Below are 24,936 nucleotides of genomic sequence, written 5' to 3' on the forward strand. Positions count from 1 at the left end.
AGTTTTATAGCTTTTTGTACTTCAATGCATACGTGATATCATGAAAGTGTTTTTCCGTTAGATGTGTTTTATTTCTGACCTGTCTATAGACTTCAATTTGCCGTTAGCAATACATTACATGTATGTGTATCTAATTTTGTATATGTGTATTATGTTTTGTATAACTCCAGATACTTTACATTTTCTATTCTCTTATGTAGCCTAGTAGTTCTCAAGAGTTGTAATGAGTAGTTAAAATTTTGATGCTCGCTGAATTGTATAATATATGAATTCTCTACAATAATTGAAACTGTTTTCAAAATCTGTTAGTATTTGAAGTGATCACTTTTTTATGATTTAAAAATTCTTTAAAAATACAAGATTACTATGCGTAGCCAGGTCCCATACCACCAAAAAAAAAATAATTAAAGAAGTGTTAAAATCCCATAATGCCTCAAAATTTATGAATCAAAATGGTGGCACAATTTGATTAACTACATAAGGCAACTATCAAATTTGAACAAAGTCCTTTGAGTGGTTTCTGGAGGTTGTGAATACAAAATAAAGTCTGACAGATGGACTCAGATACACACAGACACTAGTATGTATATGTCCCTTCCCCTTTACTCACACTGACATTAAAATTATCTCCTTACAGACACATTTGAAAATTTTAATGGATGTATTGTGTATAAAAGAAACTTAGAAGTTCTAAAGTGCATTAAGTTTTGTAAATAAATAGTGACAAGGATGGACACAATGTTTACTGACAAGGCAGTGTTAAGTTTTATAGAATTAATCAAATTATGTTTAAATTAATTTATTTCAAACAATATTGCACAATACAGCACTTTTAGTGGAACATTGCATCAATACAATTACATTACATACAAAATCACAAGATTTCTTAACAAAACAACATTCATCAAATATGTAACATTAAGTAGCTGTCTTTGTAAAAATCAAGCAAAATATGAAAAATGTGATACATCCCAGAAAAGGCTACATATTTTTATTTTTGTAATTGAGTTGATTTACGAGACTATACTATGAAACGTGTAATTATTCATTCAAATCTGCCTGCTCTTAGGAGAAAATCAATGTGGAAAACCAAATAGATTCCATTGCATTTGAGGGTCATTTAGAGAGTTATCTCCCTTTTTTAAATCTACAGTGCATTCTATATACTTTTTATCGCCTAAGAACACAGGTTATATCAAAAACCGAATGTTAATTTCTGTCTGCTATGGCAATTCAAACAAAATATAAAAAATAAAAATATGTAAGCTTTTTACTGATGAATCAGATTTTGCATGATTCTTAGCTGGAGTGCCACTTAACAAGTAGGACAACCCATAAATCCAGGCCGTATTCACCATTATCAATAAGTAATCAGTATTCTCTAGATCTTAATGACAACTCTCTTTTTAACCTTTCTGTTTTTTTTTCACATTACAAATTTTAAGATTGCAAGTTGCAAAATACTTTACAAATTTGAAAAAAAAAGCATTTACAGCAGAAAATGAAGGGAATGACCTTGTGAAACTGACATAAGAAAAATTGACTGATCAAAAAGTACTGAGTTACCCTTCTACTCCTTCCAGAGCAGAAATATTGGAATGATAAACTTATTGGTGCTCAGCAATGCATTTTAGAAAATCATTTGATAAGTGCTTTGAGTGCAAATTATCATATTTTTTGACAATGTAAGTACTAGCTACCAGTATCTAAAAAAGAATTATTAATTAGACCAGAAATTATCATTGTATGTTGATGGATTAATAAAATTTGGTCCCACAAGAAATGCTTTTTTCTTTAATTTGTACAAATAAAAAAAAAGACATTAAATAATAAATCATCTACACATTTTGTCAGGAAGTTCTGTTTTCTTTTTCTTTTCCAAAATAATCTCATAAAACATATAAACATTTTAATCCAAATCAAATGTATCAGAGAATTTCTGGAAAAATTATGAAGTTGTTAATCACAATAAATACCTAATCGAATTTTGGTCATATATGCTCAAATTAGAAAGAAACATAACATTAAATTACAGTATTACACTATTTAACCAGAACAGATTTGAGGTCTTTAAACAACATGGAACCAATGACCATTTTCTCACAATTAACAGTCAGTTTAGCAGAATTCTCTTCTAGTTTAAGGCTAATCAATGTCAATGTATTAGAGGCCACAGTCTGAGAGGCATACTGTAACACTTCTGAGCTCTTTGAAGGAATCTGAATCACATTGCCAATGGTATAAACACATTTACAAATACTGGTAGGGTCTTTCTTGTCATCCGGTAACTTGACTGTTCCAGAATTCTCATTCATTCCTCCTAGTTTACCTTCAAGATGAAAAAAAATAGTTACAATAAAATAACTAGACTAAAAGAATTTAATCACTAATACCACTGACCAAAATCTAAATTTTTATTGTAATAATGAATGTTGCCACTAACCAAACCATAACAAAGTAAATAAACCCACATGTGAAATTAATGTTTACACTATGCTTTGAGAAATGCTTAAATTTGCTAGAAACAAGATACTTAATTGTGGCATTCCTTTAATTGTATAAAACTATGACATTGCTTGGAATGTGTCTATTTTTGTCAATTATTTCATTTTTACTATATTTAATTTACACTGGAAATACAGTGAAACCCACTTCCCCAATAGTGATCATTTCAGTTGTCAGTCCTAGTTTTCATATTTTATTATATATTGTGTAATTAATTAAAACATATAGTTTTAGGAAAAGGTTTTATTTTTTCATGATCAAGTTAATGCTAAAAGGAGGTTCCAATGAAACCAAACGTGTTCTTAATTTTCTAGGAAAATAAAAATTTAACATGTATACTGTAAATGTCTGTTTATTGCTGCTAAATTCATCACAATATTAGGTCTACCATTAGTTTATTTAAAGTAAAATTTAGGAAATGACTGTCCTCCATTTGACCTTGAACATGCTGAAGCAAAGTTAACAAAACTTTCACTGATTCAACATTTTGTCATAAGGTACAGTGAACAACTGAATATTGAGATGTTTAAAAAGTACAGTGAAATATTTACCTAACACATTATACAGCCTGCAATATGGACATAGTACATATGTATGCATTTCAGATGTCACTTAAGTTTGTCCACTATACGGCCTGCCGTATGGACATAGTACATATGTATGTATTTCAGATGTTACTTAAGTTTGCCCATTATACACCCTGCCGTATGGACTTCGTACATATGTATTTCAGATGTCACTTAAGTTTGTCCATTATACGGCCTGCCGTATGCACTTAGTACATATGTATGTATTTCAGATGTCACTTCAGTTTTCCATTATACGGCCTGCCGTATGGACTTAGTACATATGTATGCATTTCAGATGTCACTTAAGTTTGTCCATTATACACCCTGCCGTATGGACATAGTACATATGTATGTATTTCAGATGTCACTTAAGTTTTCCATTATACGGCCTGCCGTATGGACTTAGTACATATGTATGTATTTCAGATGTCACTTATGTTTGTCCACTATACGGCCTGCCGTATGGACATAGTACATATGTATGTATTTCAGAAATCACTCAAGTTTGTCTATTATACACCCTGCCGTATGGACTTAGTACATATATATGTATTTCAGATGTCCATGTAATCTGTTACTTAAATTAGTCAACCATCTTTCATTTTTTTTTAAATAAATTTTTAATTTGAGTTGTACCAGATGTGTCCTACAGCATAATGTAATGAATTCATACCTTGTTGTGTTGTAAATTCTGAATCACTCATGGTATGAGGCTGTAATAGTTCACCAACAGGAGCTGTAATACTAACTGGAAATTTTTGGTCCACAGTACACAGGTCAAATTTAGCAGGTTGTGTGGTGTCATTAAAATTGATAGAGAATACTACAGTGGTGGTTGCCCCACCTCCCAAGGAATCTGTAATTAACATTTAATCTTGACAATAAACATTCAAATATCTTTCATGTACAGTGGGTTCTTGTTAATCCTGTACCCTTTTTTTCAAGACAAAAATTCAATGAACAGAAATTATCAATTCAAGAGAAAATATCTAATATATTCAATATTTAAGTAAGATATATTCTTTTATAATGTCTAATTAGATACCTGCCATAGTGTCTAGTTGAAAGAAAGAGAAAATGTTGTAAAAACAAAGTTCTTTAGAAAACTGAGGTATTTCACTCACAATGTATTGTTAATTAACCCATTCAGGTATATTTTTGATTAAATTTTTTTTAAAAATTATGCAATTAAAAGGAATTTTCTAATTTTTGGTCTGATGTTATGCAAATATGAGGATTTTTTTACATTGATAAGATGGAAATGTTCTTGTTCTTAGAGTTTCTATGCAATTAACAGGTATTTAATGAAGTGGAATCTACAGTACCATAATTTACTGAATCATACAGTTTCAAAGAAAAAAAAACACTGCTAAAAAATTATTTTTTATGAGACACAATAAAAACTTGATGTATGTCATATACTAAAAAAAAGATGTTTTTTTGTCATAGTTTTTTTTGGTCATACATCTTTAAGGTTATAACAGAAGTTTATAAACAACTATATTATGACTCAATATAAAATTACCGGTATGAATTTTCTTACATGATTTAAATAAAAAAAAAACTAAGAACTAACCTATTTCTGGGAAATCTTGTATCTCCATGCCAGGCTGAAGTTTCTACAAATAATACAAAATGTTTAAGCACTTAGGAAGAACTCAAATTAATGTGGGGCTAAATTCCAATGAATCAATATATTTATACTTACATTAAATCTGTGCTATTTATATTTTAAGAAATAATTTTATCATACACAAGAAAAACATTCCATGCATACAAAATGAATGACTGATGAAACATCTTTCTTGTGTTTCATTAGTAATTTACATTTCACCTGTGTCAAAGAACACATGTAAAACACATGATAACAATCTGTGTCTTATTTTTCTGTGTATTTTTCCAAATTTATAATGAAAAAGGAACAGAAATACAGCTTAAATTGGAAGTACACCTGCAGAGGACTATTAATATGCAGGCTAAAAAAACCCAATTTGTTTAGAGAGATAAACAAATTATTTCATTTGAGTTTTGGCCCTGTTAATTTTTGTCACATGATTTATTGCTTTGTAATGTCAAACTCAGTTCAAATTCTCAAAATAATTGATAACGATGTATGTTTTATGGTGATTTTTTGTTACCTTAATTTAATTTTGTCTATTTAGGATATTTGTCCACTATTTCCAAGTTATCTTCTATGCTTACAACATGATACTTAGTTAAAAAATGAATGTTTATGCCCAAATGTAATTCGTGCTTGACAAGTCGCAGAACTGCATCATTGTTGCTATATTATTACCAGATTATACTCACTTGCCATAGGTGGTTGACACTGGTGGAGCAGAACATGCTTACCTTCCAAAACCCTGTTTTTTTTGTTTTTTTGTTTTTTTTGTGGGAGTTCATATTGTGCTTTAGTTTTTTGTTTGACATCTCATTCTCTTATCTTCAGTTTTTATGGGTAATCTATTTAATTGAGTTCACTACATTGTGTATGTAGATCGTCTCTGTTTCATGTATTCATGTTTAGGCTGTGTTTTTTTTTATTTTGAAGTATTTGAATCATCCCAATGCTGATGCTCCATTTTTTCTGATATTCCTAGAGGGTAAATGGATGAGAAATACAAAAAAAGATCTTTGACACATAATTCATGTAAAATTATTTTCTGATTACAATAGAACTTACTTTATCTCCTAATTTGATGCCTGTGATTGTATCATTATTATTATTAGTTAAAGTCAGTTCTATTGACACCATCTTTGGTGAGAATACTGATATAGTCCTTGTAAACTTGTACGAAACACTAAGTCCATTTCCTGACATTTTGTTCAGGAGTTCATACACCTTTGGAACAAACTGAGCTGGCTGGACAAACTGAAACAAACAGTAAAAAAAAAATATTGATTATTGAAGATTTGCATGCTGATGTTTATTATCATTTGAAGACTATTTTAGATTTTGAACTGAAGCATCTCATTCTTCAGTAGTATATATGGCTAGATTAAACCAACTAAAAATTAAAATAATATCCCTACTTCTACAGGAAATATGCGCAAAAATATTCTAGTGTACCTATATTATAATGTACAAGTACAAATATCATGATAATCAAGTGATATTTTCATAATTGAGATGTTTCCGAAATTCAGTCCCATCAAAATGCACTAAAGGAGTCTTATAATTCAAATTCTATTTCCACCAAAGAACAACAGTTGGCTTCAAACTGATTTGTAGATAATTTTAAAAGACATTTACTATTCACTTACATTTATACTGTTACTAGCAGACATTACTGTATCACTGAGGGCCACATTACCCAAACTGATTTGTAGACAAAAAAGAAACATTTACTACTAACTTACATTCATACTGTTACTAGCAGACATTCCTGTATCACTGAGTGACATACTACCCATACTATCAGCTAAACTAGGAGTTAACATGTCTCCTGGAGTACCAGTGGAGCTTGACATGGCAGTTGGGGCTGGTCCAACTATCAAAATACTGTATATATTTTTGTTTTGCCTTTTTATTCAGATTTATCAATGTTTTATAACTTATTCAATTACACATTTACCATAACAAATAAAGAACTGCATCATATCCTTACACAATTTTTGTAGAAACAAAAATTATCATTGTGCTTTCCTTCAAAGAATTTTGCACCCGATTTATCAGACCGAGACCACATACTAAAGAATGTCACACCCTTTAGACAAAATAAGGAACAATAGACACTGTTAACATGTTATCAAATGACCAATCGCTTCAATTTCTAATGTTGCTATTGACAGCAGTATTGACAGTTGCTAACGCGTAAATTGTAATAAAACTCTTCCAGTTATGTTTTAGTTTCGATTCAACTTTATTTCAAATACATATTGTGTTTATATGATATTTTATAGAGTCCATGCTCACATAAGAAAAATATTGAAATTTGTTCTTGCCGAAAGGATTTTACTTTCAAGTACTTACTTGATAAAGTGTATTTTTATGGAGGCACACCCTTCCTTCAAAGACTTGTTAATAACTAAATAATATATTCACGGTCAATCGGTTCACAGAAATACTACTTTATGAAATACTTCAAATATTCTATGTCAAAAGAAGACAACAATGAAAGTCATGAGGCAAAGATATCAATTGAAAATGTACCTAAAAATTACAATAAAATATGTGAGAATAACTTATAGTAAACATGCAATTATGATGTGTTCAGGAATCTCATTGACTTGATAGTTTGGTCATTCCAAGTCATCCCCCATGTACAAGTATTCAATGTCCTTATACAATAAAACTCTCAGCCTGTTTATTTTGAATTAAAAAATCAATAAAACTTACAAGTATCATCTAGATCAAGTAACAGGTCCTGTTTCTTCTGAGTACTTTCTTTTTCAGGTTTCTTTTGCTGCTTCTAAAAAATAAACATCACATGTTCTACCACAATGAAGACTACCAATCATTAATATTGAAAATTCATTTAGAAAATAAAATTATCTATAATTTCACTGATTTTTGCTATTATTTGCTAAAATACTGTGTGAAATACACATGTATATATATTTTTTTTTGTCTCCTGAAAAGACATTACATTTCATGTCTCAATAAAGTGGAGTCAATGGAAATAATTAGAGGTTTGTAACAATATTTTTATTGCTGAAATACATTAGTTGCACACAGATATTGGAATTGTGGACTTATCTGTCTTTTCTTGGTTCTTGATTTACCAATTTTTTCCTATCTTGAAGAAAACTTAAAAAGAATTATATTGTAAACTTAAAATAAATCTTTACAACTGAGTGATTATAACATTTGTTAGGTTTGCTAAATCCTCAATCTGTCAATTATATAAAACCAAAACCATGTACAGATATTTTTTCCTTCCTGTATGTTATTAATATAAAACAGGTCATTCTCTAGCATTTATTATAAAATAATATCAAGCCACTGATGATTGATCTTAAAGATCTGATGGATTCAGATCATTAACATATGAAAGTGTTATAAATACTACCAGAATGATATTGACTTGCACTGAAATGAGTTGGACAACCTATGGCTAGTATATGAACATAATGCACCATGAGGATAGTTTTCACAGGAGATGGTTTTTGATACATGATAAATTCATTCAAATGATTAAAACCTTTTCTCATATATAAAAGCACTACTCATTTTTATGCTTAACAAATACATCTAGTTTCTTCAACCATTACATAGAAAGAATACTACAAATAGAAAGTAGAAGTTTATCTTTTTTCATCAGTAACAAACCTTTGGTTCTGGTTTCTTTGGTTTAGATTTTGGTTTGACTTCTGGTTCACTTTCATCGCTGTCCTCCTCTGAGCTGCTTTCATCTTCATCTGAATCTTCTTCAGACTCAGATGAATCCTTTTCACTGTCTGGAGGACGTTTTACTTTCTCCACCTCATTTTTCTTGCCAGTGAACTTGGCAACTGCCTCATCTAAATCACTTTCTGATTCAGATTCATCTTCCTCTTCTGAAGAGGATTTTTCTTCAGAACTATCATCAATCTTATCACTTCCACTTTCCTCTTCTTCATCACTATCTTCCTCACTATCATCTTCATCGCTTGATTCAGTTTCATCTGAAGATTGAGGTCATACAATTAACTTACAAAAACATGCAAAATAGAACACAGCAGTTCTGCTGCTAGTAAGGTAAGTTCACACTACAATTAATATACAGAATTAGTAATTCTTTAATCTCAATAGGTATCACACAGAAAAATGATAAAAATCCCTCAATGTTTTGGAGTTATCAAGTGATGTGTAGAAAGACCAATTTCCAGAATTATTACAGTAGATCTGCCTTCCAAATCATTTTTATATACATCACATGATAACTCCAAACCACTGAAGGATTTTTATAATTATTTTGAGGTGTGAAACTAAGATGGAAGGGATTACTGATTAGCTTTCTAATATTGATTTTGTTTTATATGTACACATGTATATATATATATGCCAAAATTTAAATTGCAAAAAACAATTTAACTGACATACCTAATCAATTACAAAGCCAGAAATTTATCATTTCTGTTGCAGTCTGATGTACATGTATTTTTATAAGTAAGCGTTATATGCTTACATTTATCATGTAATACATTTGAATTGAGTAAACTACTTACCAACTGAGCTTGAGTCATCAGAATAGAAAGACTTTTCTTTCTTGACAACTTTCTTCCTTTCTCTGCCTTTAGATTTAGGTTCATCAAACAGACTTGGTAGCTCTATATTCCTGACAGAAGGATCTGGGGCTACTTCAGGCCAGTCTGGTAGTTCCTGGTAACCAGTTGCACGTGTGTTCAGTATGTGTGACAGCGTACCCAACTGGAACTGCTCACGGTCTACAGTGATTAAGTTACGATTTATAATACTGTTTTACTGTTGTAAATGTTTGTACACGATTTTACCAAAATCCCCCATAAACATCTCATAGTATATATCACACTAAATGTGCCTTCAAAAACATAAAATAATGGAAAATATTAACAGAACCCTATTTGATTATAACCCTTTCAAATCATGAACATTAAATACATGTAAGTAGTACTGAAAGACAAGGGGAAATTTGTTTACTTGAATAATAGAAATATAGAATTTGTTAACTACTAAAAAGGCATCATGAAAATTAAAATTTAAATTTTTACAAATATTAATTTTCATGATGCATTTTAAAGAAAAACAAGCAGAATACCTTTGAATTTTGACTCCAAGACAGGAGCTGGTTTGGTAGCTAGGAATATTTTCTTGGCATACTTTGCCAAAGCACTAGGTTTCTCTCCTGGTAAAATCATTTGTCTAAGAAATCGGCAACGATCTCTGATATCATAATTCTGGTCATATTTGGCAAGGTTAAACACATACTGACAAAGCAATTTAGTTTGTTTAGGGTTGGTGATACACAGTTTAGCTGCTAGATTTATAATCTGTAGTTTTACAATATCCTCCTGAAAATGAATATTATATGAATTACACATGACAGCGTTTTAAACATATTTTTTCATGACACCATATGGGTGATAAATTAAATTTAAAAATTTTGAACTACTATAGTTGTGGAGAAAACAAGTAAAATCAACTTAATTTCATGTAACTTCATCCATAGTAGATCTATTTAATTATAGATTTATATATATATATAAAAAAAAAAAGACAGACATAAAACAATTAAATGACTTCTAGGTTTTGATTATTCATTGATGGGTGGCCTTGGGCTGACAATTTTATCCTGGTGGGGTTGTTGTCTCTGACATATACCATACCAGTACCTATTCACTATTGCATTTGATATAAGCACATATTACAAAATAGTTCTACATCCATATTTCACACATTGCAATTTAATCATGTTTTACTTTGAGTTGTAAATAAACATAGCCTACCTCATTTATAAATGATTTAGCCATTTTCCTAAGGACATCAGGAGCTATCTTGGGTACTCTCTCACTGTATTCACCAATCAGCCAGAGAATACTGGCTCTAGCCATAGGTACTGTAATTGTATCCACCATCTTAGCCATGTGTTGTATTATATCTTTATGTTCACTGGGCTAGAATGTGGATGATAAAAAATCATTCCTTCAACAATAAAAAATATTTTGAACAGATCAAATTAATGATCATCTATTAGTACATATAGAGTAAAAAAGTAATGACCTACAATGACAGGCTTTTGATATTAGCTAGATTGGCGACTGGTAACATAATTTGAGAATTTATTCAATTGTTGATATTTGAAAATAAAATAATTACACACCCTCTCTAGTCTCCATCAAGATATGAATATAAGATTTTTAGAAATGATTTATATTGGATCAATGATTAATACTTGGAAAAGCACAAAATAAAAAAAAGCACAAATCTTATCACCAATTCAATGATAAAAAGCTAAATCATGCAAACATAAAACCCAATGTTAATAATCTTCATATAAACAGAGGCTAACAGTATCCATGTCATGTTTGTGAAATCAATTATCAAGTACATGCAAATAACTCTTGTACATAGTAGAAAATATTCTGATTAAATACAATCCATAACATAAATCATTTATGATGTTTTATATCTACATGGACTAATGTACCATCACCATATGTATAAGGTACCTTATCATCTTCTTCTCTCTAAATGAAGACAACAAGCTGATATAAATCTTTACCAAGTACAATTACCAAGACAAAAACCTTGCTATAGAACCTTAAGATTTGAAACCTCTATCATACCTATATTTAAGCACAAATTTCTTTCAATAGCAAGATAAGGAGATTGGTCCCCATCCTTACAGTTTTGTTAATATGTTAATGTAAAGTTAAATTAAACAACACCCATTCCATTGCTAATACAGCATGCTCATAAATAAAACAAGAATTTGATTATTTTTGCCTTAATTCATGTATTAGCATTCCACAATTAGTTTTCTGGGGGATATCTATAATATATATACAGTATCTGTGTATAAGCTGGGGAAGCATTAATGGTGGATAGTACATGTTCCACAGCAAACAAGTATGTAATGGGAACAAGAAATAAAAAAAAAGAAACCAGCAGCTACAATAAAAATGACATTTATCTAACACAGTCAACAACAATAAGCAACAACATTTTTTCTATTAAAAAAAATGGAGTCTAGCTGCATTTCAAGAAATCATGACCTCCTTCATATTGCAAACTTATGTTTTAAAGCTTTTGAAAAGTTTTAAAATCTATAAGCAGGCAAACTTGACCTTAATTATTAATTTGGGACAATTTTACAAGGTCCACAAAGAGGAAATTGGCAAAATGTGAAGTAAATATACAATGTACAGTAAACAAAGAATCAGAGTGGATGTGAAATAGTGGAATTCCACTGAGCTTTGTAAAATCATGTCTGATTAATTATAAATTAAATGCTTAAAAAAACATTCTATGTATAATCTTTAATATATGAAGTTTAGAGAGAGTTACAGAATGGATAATACAAAATTTTAACAGAATAAAAATAGAAACATAAAAACAACACTTTAACCTTGTTTTTCTAACAAAAACTTTGTAAAACAAAAACAAAAAACAAAAAAAAACATGTAAACTAAAATTGGAATAGAAATTAATACATTGTAAAAGTAAACTGTGATTTGAAAACAAAAGAAACTTCAACAAACTACTGATCCAACACAAAATCAACAAGAGGAAACTTTGTAACAAGCAGTCACTACCTTTCTTCTTGTTACATGTGGTCTCTTGGACATATACTAAATATAATACAGCACTGTTTTCCAAAGAGTTTATATACTGATATGACACATTTATGACTTCATTGAACATACAAGTATTTTAAATTGAGAAAAAGTTGTATAGTTTTATAATAATATGAGTGTATTTGAATATGATCTAGGAAAAAAGTTAAATTTATGTTCAATGAAATACAAGTCCACTCATCTTCAAAAGATGGCAGAATGGGTATTTATTATTCTCATATAGTTTGAATGGCATGTCATTACAGAGAAAGATTCTATAAGCCATAATAAGATGAACATATTAGGTAACTAGTCAATACACTGGCTATTGAGATGTATATGTGTACTGTGAAAGATAATTACAATGTCTGGTTCAAGGTTACAGATATAAGTACATATATATATTAAAGGCATCCTTGTTATCAGGTGTTATTTACAGTGGCCAAGTTTTGATGCATTCATTATTTTCAATGATAATTTTTGAAAATTTCTAAAAGGATTTATTATCAGTTTTGCCTCCTATTTATATCAATATTACATTGGTATAAAATAGTACTAACACATAAATGTAAAATTAAATTATATCTTTTAAATCTGGTTGAATAACAGTAACTTTCACAGTATAAAAGTGAAGACCTCTACCTCAGACAGATAAAGCATTAATTTATATATAACTACAACAGTGTAAAGCTAAATAAACAGTGTACACTAGAAAGATACCGCAAAACTGTAAGGATGAACCCTCGACCCTTTATTTCTCTGGAATAACATCATTTTAAATTTTACTTTCTACATATTATTTGATCTTTTGGTAAATATCAGTTTTAACATCTCAACATAATTGAGAATCATACATGACTGTTGAAAAAGTTACTAAGATGAATTAGTACACAACTTTTCACTTTCAATCAAAAATAATTGAGCAAAATAATTCAAAAAATGAACAAATTAATACGTACTTCACACATAACTTTCTATAGTAATTTGGGTGCTAAAAATATGGCCAGTCTATTATCAACTAAAATGTATATACAAAGCAAGACAGACGAGCAGACAAGAGGGAGAATATTTTTCTTAGCATTAATTAATGGATAAATTCTATGAAGTCCTGAAGTTAGGCAAAGTGATATTAATGCACTGTAATACAAGCCAAGATAATTGAATGAACCTAGACATTAAACTTCAATCAATAATGAATATATGATTGCTTGAAGTTTCCATACTGATAATATTAGTCTCTAACTTGAACTATAACGTAATGTTTACATGTCAAGACTAACCTGCATCTGTAGAAGTTTTTTGATGACAACAACACTCTCAGCTACTACACTCTCTACAACAGAAGGTATCAATGAACACAATCCATGTCTAACAAATGAATAACACAGTAGCTAGATATTCAATCTCAACTTTCAAGTAACTGAACTTATATTTGACATTATTAACCAACTACCCAAAATACATTAAAATATGTCAAAAACTGACCAATTGATATGAATTCAAACCGGGCATCTATACCGGGTCAATATGAAAAAAGAAGGCCAATATGGATCAAACCAGGGCCAATACGGCATCATAACTTCTGGTCATTTGGCAATGTCATTTTGAGTTAGAATTGGATTTCATGAACTTTGATCAACAGGACTAAAAGCTGCAGAAACAAAACAAAAATTCTTCCATTTTATACAAAAAGGATATCTAAGACTGATATGATATGATATAGACTCTAAAACCTATACGTTCTTGGTAAAACAAGAAAAAAACTGTCTACAATTTATCTAGTTGAGTTGCTTTATAAAATTGTCAATAAATTTGTAGTTTCATATTGGCCCTGTTATAGGTTTCGGTCAATCATATTGTTCTCAACAGCCGTATTGGCCCTCGGCATTGCCTTGGGACCAGTATGACCGCTTTGACCAATATGACAGACCTCAAACCTATAACAGGGCCAATATGAAATTACATATTGATTAACATAGAATATAAATTAAGTTACTATAGTAAACTGACAAGTCAGAGTAGGTTTTGTCAACTGTCAATGATACTGAGGAGATCTGTGGAGATCATCTCATCCCCCTTTCCCACATACAAGGCTACATGTATATCAAAACACTATTTATCTGAAATTTCTATCATATTTACAGTAGAGGCTTCACACAAAATATCAAATGCACACTTTACTTTAAAAAAATCAATACCAATTTGATACATTTCACAATGAAAAGTTTATAATCATAGTTTCAATTCAATCAACAAAACTACTTTAATGTATATCAAGTATGCTACACAAGGAACATGAATGATTTGATATTATCTTCTTTATGAATATGACCATATTAACTCACCATCCCTATTAGACATTAAATGGACTAGTCCATTCAGACAGGTATCAGTAATCTCAGCTATGTTACTGGCACATCTTCCAATAGCTTGTATTGTTGACGCAGCAAATTCTTTATCAGTACTGGTTACATAGGTCTGTGGTGTAAGATAAATCACATTTTGGTTTTTATCATATTATTCTCTATGAATCTACATCTCGGAAGGCTAGATATTTTGCAATATCACATCGTGAGGTGGATATGAAAAAAAAAAACTGCCTCTGTGATTGGTTGGTGTGTGACTGTGATGCATAGTTGATAAAATCTGATTGCTAGTTGCAACTTTCTTACATTGTTCTCCCATAAAAACTAGTGATGTTATTGACGCAAGATTGCTAAAATTTCAACCATGGCAGATTTGGAGTGTAAATCAGCCAAAATAGAGGAATCAAAGAGAAAAAGGTTTTATTACTTAAGAATAATAAGAATACTGCAAAATATCATAACAAACTTGCTGAAGTTTGTTTGTTGATATGATGTTGAAATTAAATAACTTGAAGTGATACTTTGCGATATTCAACTTTCACTCATTATGAAATCCATAATTATCATTATATCATTGAATATGTCATTCAGTAATAGCATGTAGTTACGTAAATTCATTACTAAATATATTTTGTTTGTCTTGTAAACACTAATGCAACAAAAGATCATATATTGTTTTTGTTTTTTCCTCAACAGAAAAAAAAAACCATTTCAAAATTACAGCATACATGCTTAATGTTAAAACCATCTCAAACATGTGTTTATACACCATAAAACCTGTACAGTTATTTTTTTTTGTAAGTATACATCATACCTGTAGTTCTCTCAGAATAGTAGAAATGTTGGTTTCTGTTGCAAGATTAGTTAAGATTTCCAACTAAAAAATAAAAACAATATACATGAAGCAATGATAAGAACCACTACTGTAAGATCCTGTGTTCAGTTTATAAACAGCAACAATATGACATAAATATACACATTTTTCAAATATGTTTATTTTTCATATGATTAGATATAAACTTTATCATTTAAGTCTATAACGACTTTATGAGTAGTGTTGTAAATCTGAGAAAAATATTATACAAAATTTTATAACTAACACTATCAATGTCATTGTTATAAATCTGAGGTACAATATTTTACAACTAACACCATCAATGTCATTGTTGTAAATCTGATGAGAATATTATACAATGTTTACAACTAACACCATCACTGTCATTGTTGTAAATCTGATGAGAATATTGTACAGTGAAACTTCTCCAAACCGGACCCTCAGAAAACCGGCCGTTTTCAAAAGTCCCGGCCGATATACCTTAAAACCTGTGTGTTTTGTCTTCAATAGAACGGCCACCCCCATAAAACCGTACACTGGCTGTTATTTCACAGTTTTAGTTACAAATTTCAAGTAAAAACAACCTCTCAATTCCAGCCGCTCGGTTATTGTTCACCTGTAATAAATGTGTCAACAAAACTGTAAATGATTATGTAATATTACGTAATTGGTAATTCATTCACTGACCGGTTTACATTTCATCAGTGGACAGATGATAATTGAAGGGGACAGTAGATTAAACAACAAATTTAATCCAGACATTACATTTTGTCACTGGTTGGGTGTTAATTGGTGTGTACACACGTCAGGCAACTGGGGTCATTTAATAGTATGATCTTTAAACTGTCAATTAATGTGACCTGTACCCAAGACTTTGTTAATAGGTAATTTACGAAACAATACAAAAGATTAATTACCATCAGTAGCCCTTTGATCTTTAATCCACATTCTTTCAAAACCGTGAACATTACTTTGTTGGGAGTACTGTTTGTAAGATACAATGATGCAAGCTTTGAAACGTTATAAAAGGCCCAAAGTTTTGAATTGGCATTAAACATATCTTGACCAACCAACTGACAAGGTGTACGGTTATAGAACACATTCATGGAAACAACTCTTAGAATGCATTGCTATTTTCCACAAAACCAGCCACCAAATAAACCAGCCATTTCCTCTGGTCCCACGGTTTGGAGAAGTTTCACTGTACAATATTTTACAACGAACACCATCAATGTCATTGTTGTAAATCTGAGGAGAATATTATACAAAATTTTATAAATAACACCATCAACATCATTGTCTTATTTACTCACCTTCAACAGTTTGATGTGTGTAGGATCACTTGATCTGATATAAAAGCTTTTCAAAAAAGGTTCAAACATTCCCTGAAAAAGATGTAAGTGTGTAATTAACTAACGGTCTTATACATAGGTACTTTTATAAACAAGCTACAACACTGATTTTTTTAGAAGGGTTCAAGGCTTATCATATTCTGAAAATTAATAATAAATAACTAAAATCTAATTTAACATAACTACATGATATGGCACCACCTCTTGGTTCCAAGTCCATTCACTCAGAAACAAAAATTGGAAAAAGAAAAAAAAACACAAGGGAGCTTCCTTCCATAGACTAAAATTGTACCAAAAATTATCAAAATTCCTTTGTTATCGTTGGCAGGTGAATGGAAACAGCATTAAAATTATGATATGTTCATCAAATGATTGGCCGTTCAAAAGTACATGTGTATACAAATTCATATTGGCACAAGTACTACTATCATCTAGAGTTTTGAGAAGATTTATGCACTGATAAAACATTGTAGCTATTTGTACAATGTCTGTCTCCAATTAATACATACCTTTCTGTCAATGGACATGGTAGCTATGTTACTGAGGACAATATATTGTACTTCCCTGAAAAAAAAAATAATGTCAAAAATAAAAATGAAAACTTCCTGCAAATCCTTCTTCAGTTCAAAGCTGGTCAATCAGTACAGAAAATTGAAAATCTGACTTTGCCACCACCCTAACCTTAGTTTTTGAGACATATAGACTATACTTACTTGTGACTTCTTAATAATCTGATGAGTGACTTAGCAACTACCCCAACCTCAGCTTTAGGGGCACAGTGATAGTACAGCTGAGCTACAGACATAACAACCTGTAAAATACAGTTAATAGATACATTTTCAAAAGTCTCACAATAAATCCACATTCCTCTCCTTTACTGCAGATTAATACAATTAAACATTAATCTTAATGTTTACCATTTTCTCATTATGCCATTCTCACTTATAAATTATATTTTGATACATTAAGTAGGTTCAATAATATTCAGCAATGAACTGTTAAAGTGTATGGGTGTGTCCAACCATTGATTGACAGGACATTCTATTGGTATAAAATGCCTTAAGTAGTTATTACATTTCAGTATTGAAGTGTTAACTTGTGCAATAGAGTTATGGTATTTTCACTAATACTGATAAACTGGTCCAAGTTACTCACTGTCCCCTAACATTCAGAGGATCATGGGAAGTTTTCTTTACAGTAAAAATGTTTTTCACCTTAAAAACTGAGTACATCATATTTCTTTTTAAATTCTATATACATCAGAATACTTCCTCAAACCTTAAAATAATTTAATCAAAATTAGTTAGTCATAATGTTATCCAAATGTATGGATATCAACCTAAGTCAAATTCAAACAAGACGGACAGAATATCCAAAGTAAATATTAATACATACAGCAGAATTTCTACTGTTCAGAAGAGGTTTAGCCTGTCTCAGTAACAATCTATGGTCTGTATCCATCACATAGGTAGGCTCTTTCTTCTCTTGAACTTCATCCTCTTCTTTGTCAGAGTCCTCATAAAAACTTCTATCTTCTTTGGTACTGTCCTATTTTATAATACAATAATGTTTTTGAGGTCAAGGAAAGATACACTGCAACAACTGTGACCAGAAGACACTAGCTCCCTTGTTGTGTCATAAGGCGAATATTTCCTTTGAATTCACCCAAGCTATTATGTAAAATAATTACATGCACTGCAAGTTACCCATAATATTAATAAATGGATATTTCCTTCAAAATAAGGTACCTTAATGGGATATTTTAAAAATCTATCTTATTCAATTAAAGACACTGATACTTTCACATTACAGATCATATTGGACGATTCATAGTATGACAGAGTAATGTGAATAGATACACTGACCCATACTGTTATTTCTACTAGTATCTAATTTTTGTTTTCACTCATTGTATTCTTTAATTGTGCTACAATGGCAAAGACTTTTCCCCAAAATATAAAAATATCTAAAAAACACAAGATCTTCAATTATATATATAAGTAATCAATACATTAAAAACTATATTAAAGACTTCTAGTGTATTATGATTAAAAATTCTTTTCATATGATTTGATTCAGCAATACGAGATTTCTCTTTATTCTCTAAAGGCACATACAGTTTTGTTAGGGTTGATGAACTGTGTCCTTGCATATCTTGTAAGCATGTTGACAATTACAACTTGGCCCCATTCTTCTACATCTACTAAGAGGTTACACAACTTGCGAAAGTTTTTGTGAATCAAATCTATCCTTTCTGGACACACTTCTTCAAAGGCTTGGATAGCACTGCCTGCAACAAGCTTTAAAAACAAAAATGTCATGATGCAACATTTATCTGGAAAGGAACAGGAAAATGAACAAGTAACGCCCTCTTTTTTCCATTATTTTATTAGGGGTATCCAAGGGGAGGTCGAGTGGCACCACTATCAAAATTTGATGGGTGATAGTTATTTAAGATAATTAGCCTTAACAATGAAAAGAAAATAATCAATTAAAATAATATGCATGGTGGGGTCAAATAAAAAGTGGTTCCCCCTACATTTATTTCTGCAATAGCCCTTACCCATATTTTTCAGAAATTTGAATTGCAATGATAATGACACAGAATTTTATTAACTATTATGACACACATAACAAAAGAAACTATCAATCAAATCAACAAATACAGTTTTATAATAAAATATCAATCTACACAAAACTATAATGAAATTAGAAAGAAATTTGATTTTGACTAATAAAATAAATATTTAATTAACATACAGTTGTTTTGTCAGCCAGCAATTTCTCTATCACTTCAACAAGCTGATCCTTATTTTCAGGGTCAAGACTGAAATATAAATCATTTTAACGTATTGTTAAACAAGATACGAGTTTGTTACTTAAAATGAATCATGTATGACCTTTCAGTTGAAGACCAAGATGCAAAAAGGTAATATTTTCATGAAAATAGGCCTGTTTTTTAAGTTTTAAGTTACGTCAATTAAGGCTTTGCTTTAAAGCACAGAATATGGGCCCAATATGTAAGTAATAACTAAGTCCTGCAAAATAAAGAAAACAATTACCGAACATGGATACACCTACAATATAAGACCATGTTCTGCCTACCTATATAACTTAGGAATACCATGAGCAGCTGTTTTTCTGACATAAGGTGACATGTCATTTACAGCTTCTTTGATAGCTAACATCATAATGGGTGAAATCATTGGAACACGGATACTGGAAAGGACTCTCAAAGCACTGGCTCTGATCAACTGGTTGGGATCCTGAAACAAACATAAACATAAGGTAAAAAATACAGATTGGTTGGTCTTTTGGGTGCAAACATTTGAGTATAAACATCATCTGTCCAGAACTTGAGTAAGATTGTGTCACTAGCAAATGAATTGAATGAAGAATTAATAATAGCAATGCAAAAAGAAAATGTCTTTTTTAAGCATAAAATCATGATTCATATTTCAATTACTACTCGACTTTACCACATGGTATCAACAGTGAATGGGAGACCAGGGAGCAATGGACCATTTGTGCTTTGAAACTGAAAATTATCCCTGGAACTTTGTGAGTTTAATCCCAATGCCTCCTATCATCTGTCTGTCTCTTCTCTGTTTTTCCTTTCAAATATCTGCTTGTTATTTACCTTCAAAGCTCTTTGAAATGTACTGATAGATAACAAAGCCAAATCCTGTTGTTCTTCTGCATATCTTGTTAAGTATACATACACTAGTTTCTTCACCTATAAAGATATAGCACAGTGTACTTTTTTATTACTTATCTGAAACGTACTATAAATTCAGAAAGTTTGAACATTACATATCATTCTCTGTAAATTTCAGGCAGGGAGTGAAACATGGTAAGAAAAAAAAACATTTATGAAGCTGAGTTTGACTATTTGTATCATCAGAATGAAAGAAAAAAAAAGATTTTTTATTTCATTTTGATAAACCGAGTTATTTCATTGAAATGCACTGAAAATGAGAATTTCAAGAGTAAATAAGTCTGTCAAAAATGCTAATTTTTCTGACACTCTATTGAAAATTTGCTGAGCAAATCCAGAGATGATGAGATCAATAAATGGTCTTTTCAAATAGAGAAAGCATCCTTTAGTGAAATTATAATGTCAGATCAGTGTTTTTTTACATGCATGTTTCTGATTTTCCCCATTTGCCTGATTCTTACAAAAACTTACACTTAACCTTCAGACGAGAGAGATTATTTCCTGATATTGGAAAAAATAATGTAACATTCAAGAACCACTAACTCACCATGATAAATATACAATAAAAATCTGAGTTGATTTAACGAAATATTTTCATAAGTTATATCATTATATTATTGTTTTCTAATATGTCACCATATAACTGCTGATGCCAGTTTTATTTTGCTATTTTCTATCAACTGTAGCGGAAAATCTGGAATTTTTTTAAAAACAAACAATAGCATACAAAAATCATTTTTTTCCTTATTACACATGTAATCATATAAAACAGAAAACCAAGGCAAATTTTTTTACTATTCATGTACATAGCAACTGAATGTTGTTTTTTTTTTACCTCTAAATTTTTACAGACAACATTTTTCACCACAGCAGGGAACAAATCTGAAGCATCTTTTCCTTTGGCTACCATCTACAAACATAAGACACATCAAAATTAAGGACATAACATACAGGAAGGCACTAAATCAAGTCATTTTAAACCAGTGGCAGGTTCTGTTTTATTTTCACAATCCATTTCTTTTAGACCAGTTCCTTTTTCATTTCAATATTCCTGATCTAATATTTTCTTAATTTTTTATAGGATCCTGGAATATTAATTTTTCATTAAAGTGTATTTTTTTACTTAATATCATTGTAGCAGTAGAGTATACACAAAACTTTTTTTTACAACTTGTCAATTACAAGTCTTCATTAAAATGAACACATGCAACAACAGTATTCTCCTTTAGCCACTAGCCATAAGAATGAGCTAAAAAAATAATTCTGGCTAGTGAAATGATGTGTACTTTTCTTGTTCAGGACTAGTTGAATCCTATATGGTCCTCTATTATTCAGGCTAATTGTTGAGAATTTTGAAGGAAAGGACTGCAACTAGTCCTAATAGTATTTTCAGTACATAACTGATAAGTACAAAATTTTCTGTGTTATACATTCAACTGTATCATAACATGTTGTTCTAAATAAAGCTACAGTTTATACCCCTATAATTCTTTTCATGGCCTCTAACTTCTGATTATCTCTATTACTGTCCAGCATAGTCTTCAAATCTTCATGGCTGTGAAAGGACATTAAAACAAGTACTGTAAAAGCAGAATTTTTCATAGGGGATTTAATTACGTTTATTTCGTGGGTAAAACAAACTAACGAAAATAAGACCCAACAATAATTTATCTGCAAATACATATTTCAATTTAAAATAAAACATTATTTTGAATTCAAATGCACTTCTACTTAAACAAACATGTACATAATCAATAATCCTAATTATTCCCTCAAATTACGCAGCCGTAATTTACTTCACCTCTGTGTGCGGTAAAACATGTAATACACAATAAAGAGAGTGCCAAGCAGCCCTCGAGAACTAAGTCATTTAATAAGCAGACAATAAAACATCATTTACAAAGGAGAAATCAATTCTCACTAATCCATTTGATTAGCTGTTTATAGATGTCAAAAAGTTTATACATATAAATGAGCTTGGAATATTCAAAATATCTTTTTCAATAAATGTGATGGTGTCCTTGCCATATCATTGTTTTAGTTAAACCCTTGATTTGCACATGACAGGAAACAGAACGAGAAGTAAACATTTAAGCTCACTTATTGAAAGGAACCAACATCGTATTATTTCAATAAATAAATGGCTATTAAAAACACAGTATCAGCAAAAAATACTTTATTCAGAAGATTCTCCCATCTGCCTTGCCAAGAGAGAGTGGGAACTGTACATGTGCAGTTTATAAGGAAGAATTTGGCAAATCAAAAAACTTGAATAAGAAATGCATTCTCATAAAAAAAATTTAAACGAAAATCCACAAAAATATGTTCTCATGAAATCAGTTCCAAAGACCAAACCACGAATTTTATCCCCATGAAAAAACTTGATTATTATAATATACCACATTGCATATACATAAAGTCATTCTTTGTAGTACCAAATATTATGATTTTTAAATGAATATCTACCCTCAATAACAATATAGATAAATAAATAGGAGATTAACATGGGGTCAATTATGCCTCCATTAAGACAACAATAACAAAAACATAATATAATGCATTACAGCAATTTCAAATCTCTTTACTTAAAGGATCAAATATGACCTGCCAAACTAATTGAAACATACAGGCAAATATTTTAGACAACAAAAATAAAAAATAATTGACAAGAAAACAAAATGAAGGATACAAAAATACAAATATGTACATATACTCAAAAGAGAGATGAAACCCATGAAGTCAAGATTTATCATTATAAACCCATAAAGTCAAGATTTGTCATTACGAATGACAATGAATCACAAGTAAAATGCCATGGTTTATAATCTGCCTCTCTTGTTGATGACATACATTTAGTCCTACCTCTATTTTAATCTAATTTTAATCATTTAATTAAAAAAATATTTTACATAAAAAACAATAATAAACCAAGTGTCATTTTATAAAAAAAAAAAAGTGCCATTTTAACTATTTACATAGGTGCCATTTTGACCAAGTGCCAGTTTTAACTAGCACCGCTTTCAAGAAGCAAAGACGGAGAGCGTCTGTTTCCTATTATTTTTGATTTTCCTTTTTGTATTCCATTTTCCTTTGAATAATATCATTAATTGGTTTCGTATTTTGATATCTTCCTCTTTTAGAATTAAAGACCAACAACAAAACAATAACTACAAAAGGGCCAGCACATCTAAAACAAAAAATTACAAGATCTTGCACCGGCGAAAACAAACCGTAACTGGCGTAAGACAAAAAATACCGTTTGAAATCTGTATTAAAGAAGCCGCTACTAGCTGGATCAGCGGTCAGATCACCATCCGTACTTCCTGTTGAAGAGGGTGGCTTTTCATTTGCGTAACCACCACTCATTTTCTCTAAATTTCTATTTTTCTACTTTTGGCCGTCTTACGATGATTTCTTGGCGGAAGTTACGTCGGCCTACTTTTCCCATTTCCGGTTTCGACAACAACCAACAGCCAATGCAAACAGCAAATCACAGAATGTAATATACAGCCCCCGAGCAAATTAATGGATAATAAAGTTCACACATATCCGAGAGTCTGTCTATGGAAGTGTGATATCTGGATATAGTCATGATATTATACTTCCATAATCTGTTTAAAGCTAATCTTATGAGCATAGCATTGATTAAGAACGATTTGCTTCCTCTAGCTTTTTTAAAGAATGATAGCAATTAATAGAATGTATATCATATGGCTCTACAAATACAAAACAGTGTGAATATTAATTTAGTCCCTGCTTAATACTACTTAAACTTGTTAAAATTTGTAACGATTTTCATTTTTCTTATTTAGAGATTTGATTACATTTATCTGACTGGAGAATCATCGACATGATCATCCAGTCGAGATCTGGTTCAACATCGTTAATGTTACAACCTAATTAAAATGCATGATCTGACACGGAGGGTAGCTAATTAAAAATTTGATTTTAATTAGATTGGTCAATGCTATAACCGGCACAGGTACACATGTACTTGGGGTCGTGATTTTTTTCCGTTAATTTAAAAAAAAGTCCAGGACCTTTCACTCTTAAATTTGAACCTCTGAGTGCAACATAAATGACATCCTAATGTATAACTAAGATATTTTCTTACTTGTGGAAAATGCGGCAAAATATTGCCCCCACCCCCACCCCCGCAAAAAAGGGGGTGGTTGCTTTTAAAAACCAGAACAAAATCACTTTTATCATTTTTTTTATCAAGTTAATTTTTTGTATTACATGTTTATTACATTTCTTCCCCATTGGTGGCCCGCTATAGTGATGTTATGATAAACAGCTACTTTCTGCAAGAGTAGGATAATAGGCAGAACCAAAGTGTTATATTCCGTCAATG

At 30.6% G+C, this 24,936-nt stretch overlaps 1 protein-coding gene across 4 annotated transcripts; it reads right to left on the reverse strand.

Annotated features, from left to right (window-relative positions):
* Positions 1 to 783: 783 nt before the first annotated feature.
* Positions 784 to 24,022, reverse strand: LOC148622379 (AP-3 complex subunit beta-2-like). 4 transcript variants are annotated; one of them, XM_088572250.1, is made up of 25 exons: positions 23,839 to 24,022; positions 22,062 to 22,137; positions 21,418 to 21,492; positions 20,505 to 20,600; positions 19,970 to 20,130; positions 19,625 to 19,691; positions 18,982 to 19,164; positions 18,260 to 18,412; positions 17,578 to 17,675; positions 17,374 to 17,428; positions 16,826 to 16,897; positions 15,492 to 15,554; positions 14,657 to 14,789; positions 13,592 to 13,644; positions 11,205 to 11,222; positions 10,482 to 10,649; positions 9,794 to 10,046; positions 9,225 to 9,443; positions 8,347 to 8,681; positions 7,414 to 7,486; positions 6,435 to 6,565; positions 5,758 to 5,946; positions 4,651 to 4,693; positions 3,748 to 3,930; positions 784 to 2,329 (listed from the first exon to the last, which is right to left on the reverse strand). In XM_088572250.1, exons 1-25 carry the CDS (start codon positions 23,946 to 23,948, stop codon positions 2,043 to 2,045), a joined length of 3,294 nt encoding a protein of 1,097 aa, XP_088428376.1. In that variant the 5' UTR covers positions 23,949 to 24,022; the 3' UTR covers positions 784 to 2,042. The 4 variants fall into 4 exon arrangements, with proteins under 4 accessions (XP_088428376.1, XP_088428375.1, XP_088428374.1 ...); XM_088572249.1 differs by lacking the exon at positions 11,205 to 11,222 and adding an exon at positions 12,291 to 12,326; XM_088572248.1 differs by lacking the exon at positions 11,205 to 11,222 and adding an exon at positions 13,032 to 13,070.
* Between the last annotated feature and the right edge of the window lie 914 nt (positions 24,023 to 24,936).

The sequence above is a fragment of the Perna viridis genome, chromosome 3, assembly GCF_037379345.1.
Source record: "Perna viridis isolate PV_CMFRI_1.1 ecotype Kerala chromosome 3, ASM3737934v1, whole genome shotgun sequence".
Lineage (NCBI taxonomy): Eukaryota > Metazoa > Mollusca > Bivalvia > Mytilida > Mytilidae > Perna > Perna viridis.

Excerpts from the sequence above, each read along its gene's own strand:
- LOC148622379 (XM_088572248.1), bottom strand. The coding sequence starts at position 23,948 with ATGAGTGGTGGTTACGCAAATGAAAAGCCACCCTCTTCAACAGGAAGT. Across the intron at positions 19,165-19,624 it reads TGCTGGCTGACAAAACAACT|CTTGTTGCAGGCAGTGCTAT; the intron begins GTATGTTAATTA and ends TTGTTTTTAAAG. Across the intron at positions 4,694-5,757 it reads GCATCAAATTAGGAGATAAA|AAACTTCAGCCTGGCATGGA; the intron begins GTAAGTTCTATT and ends TATTATTTGTAG.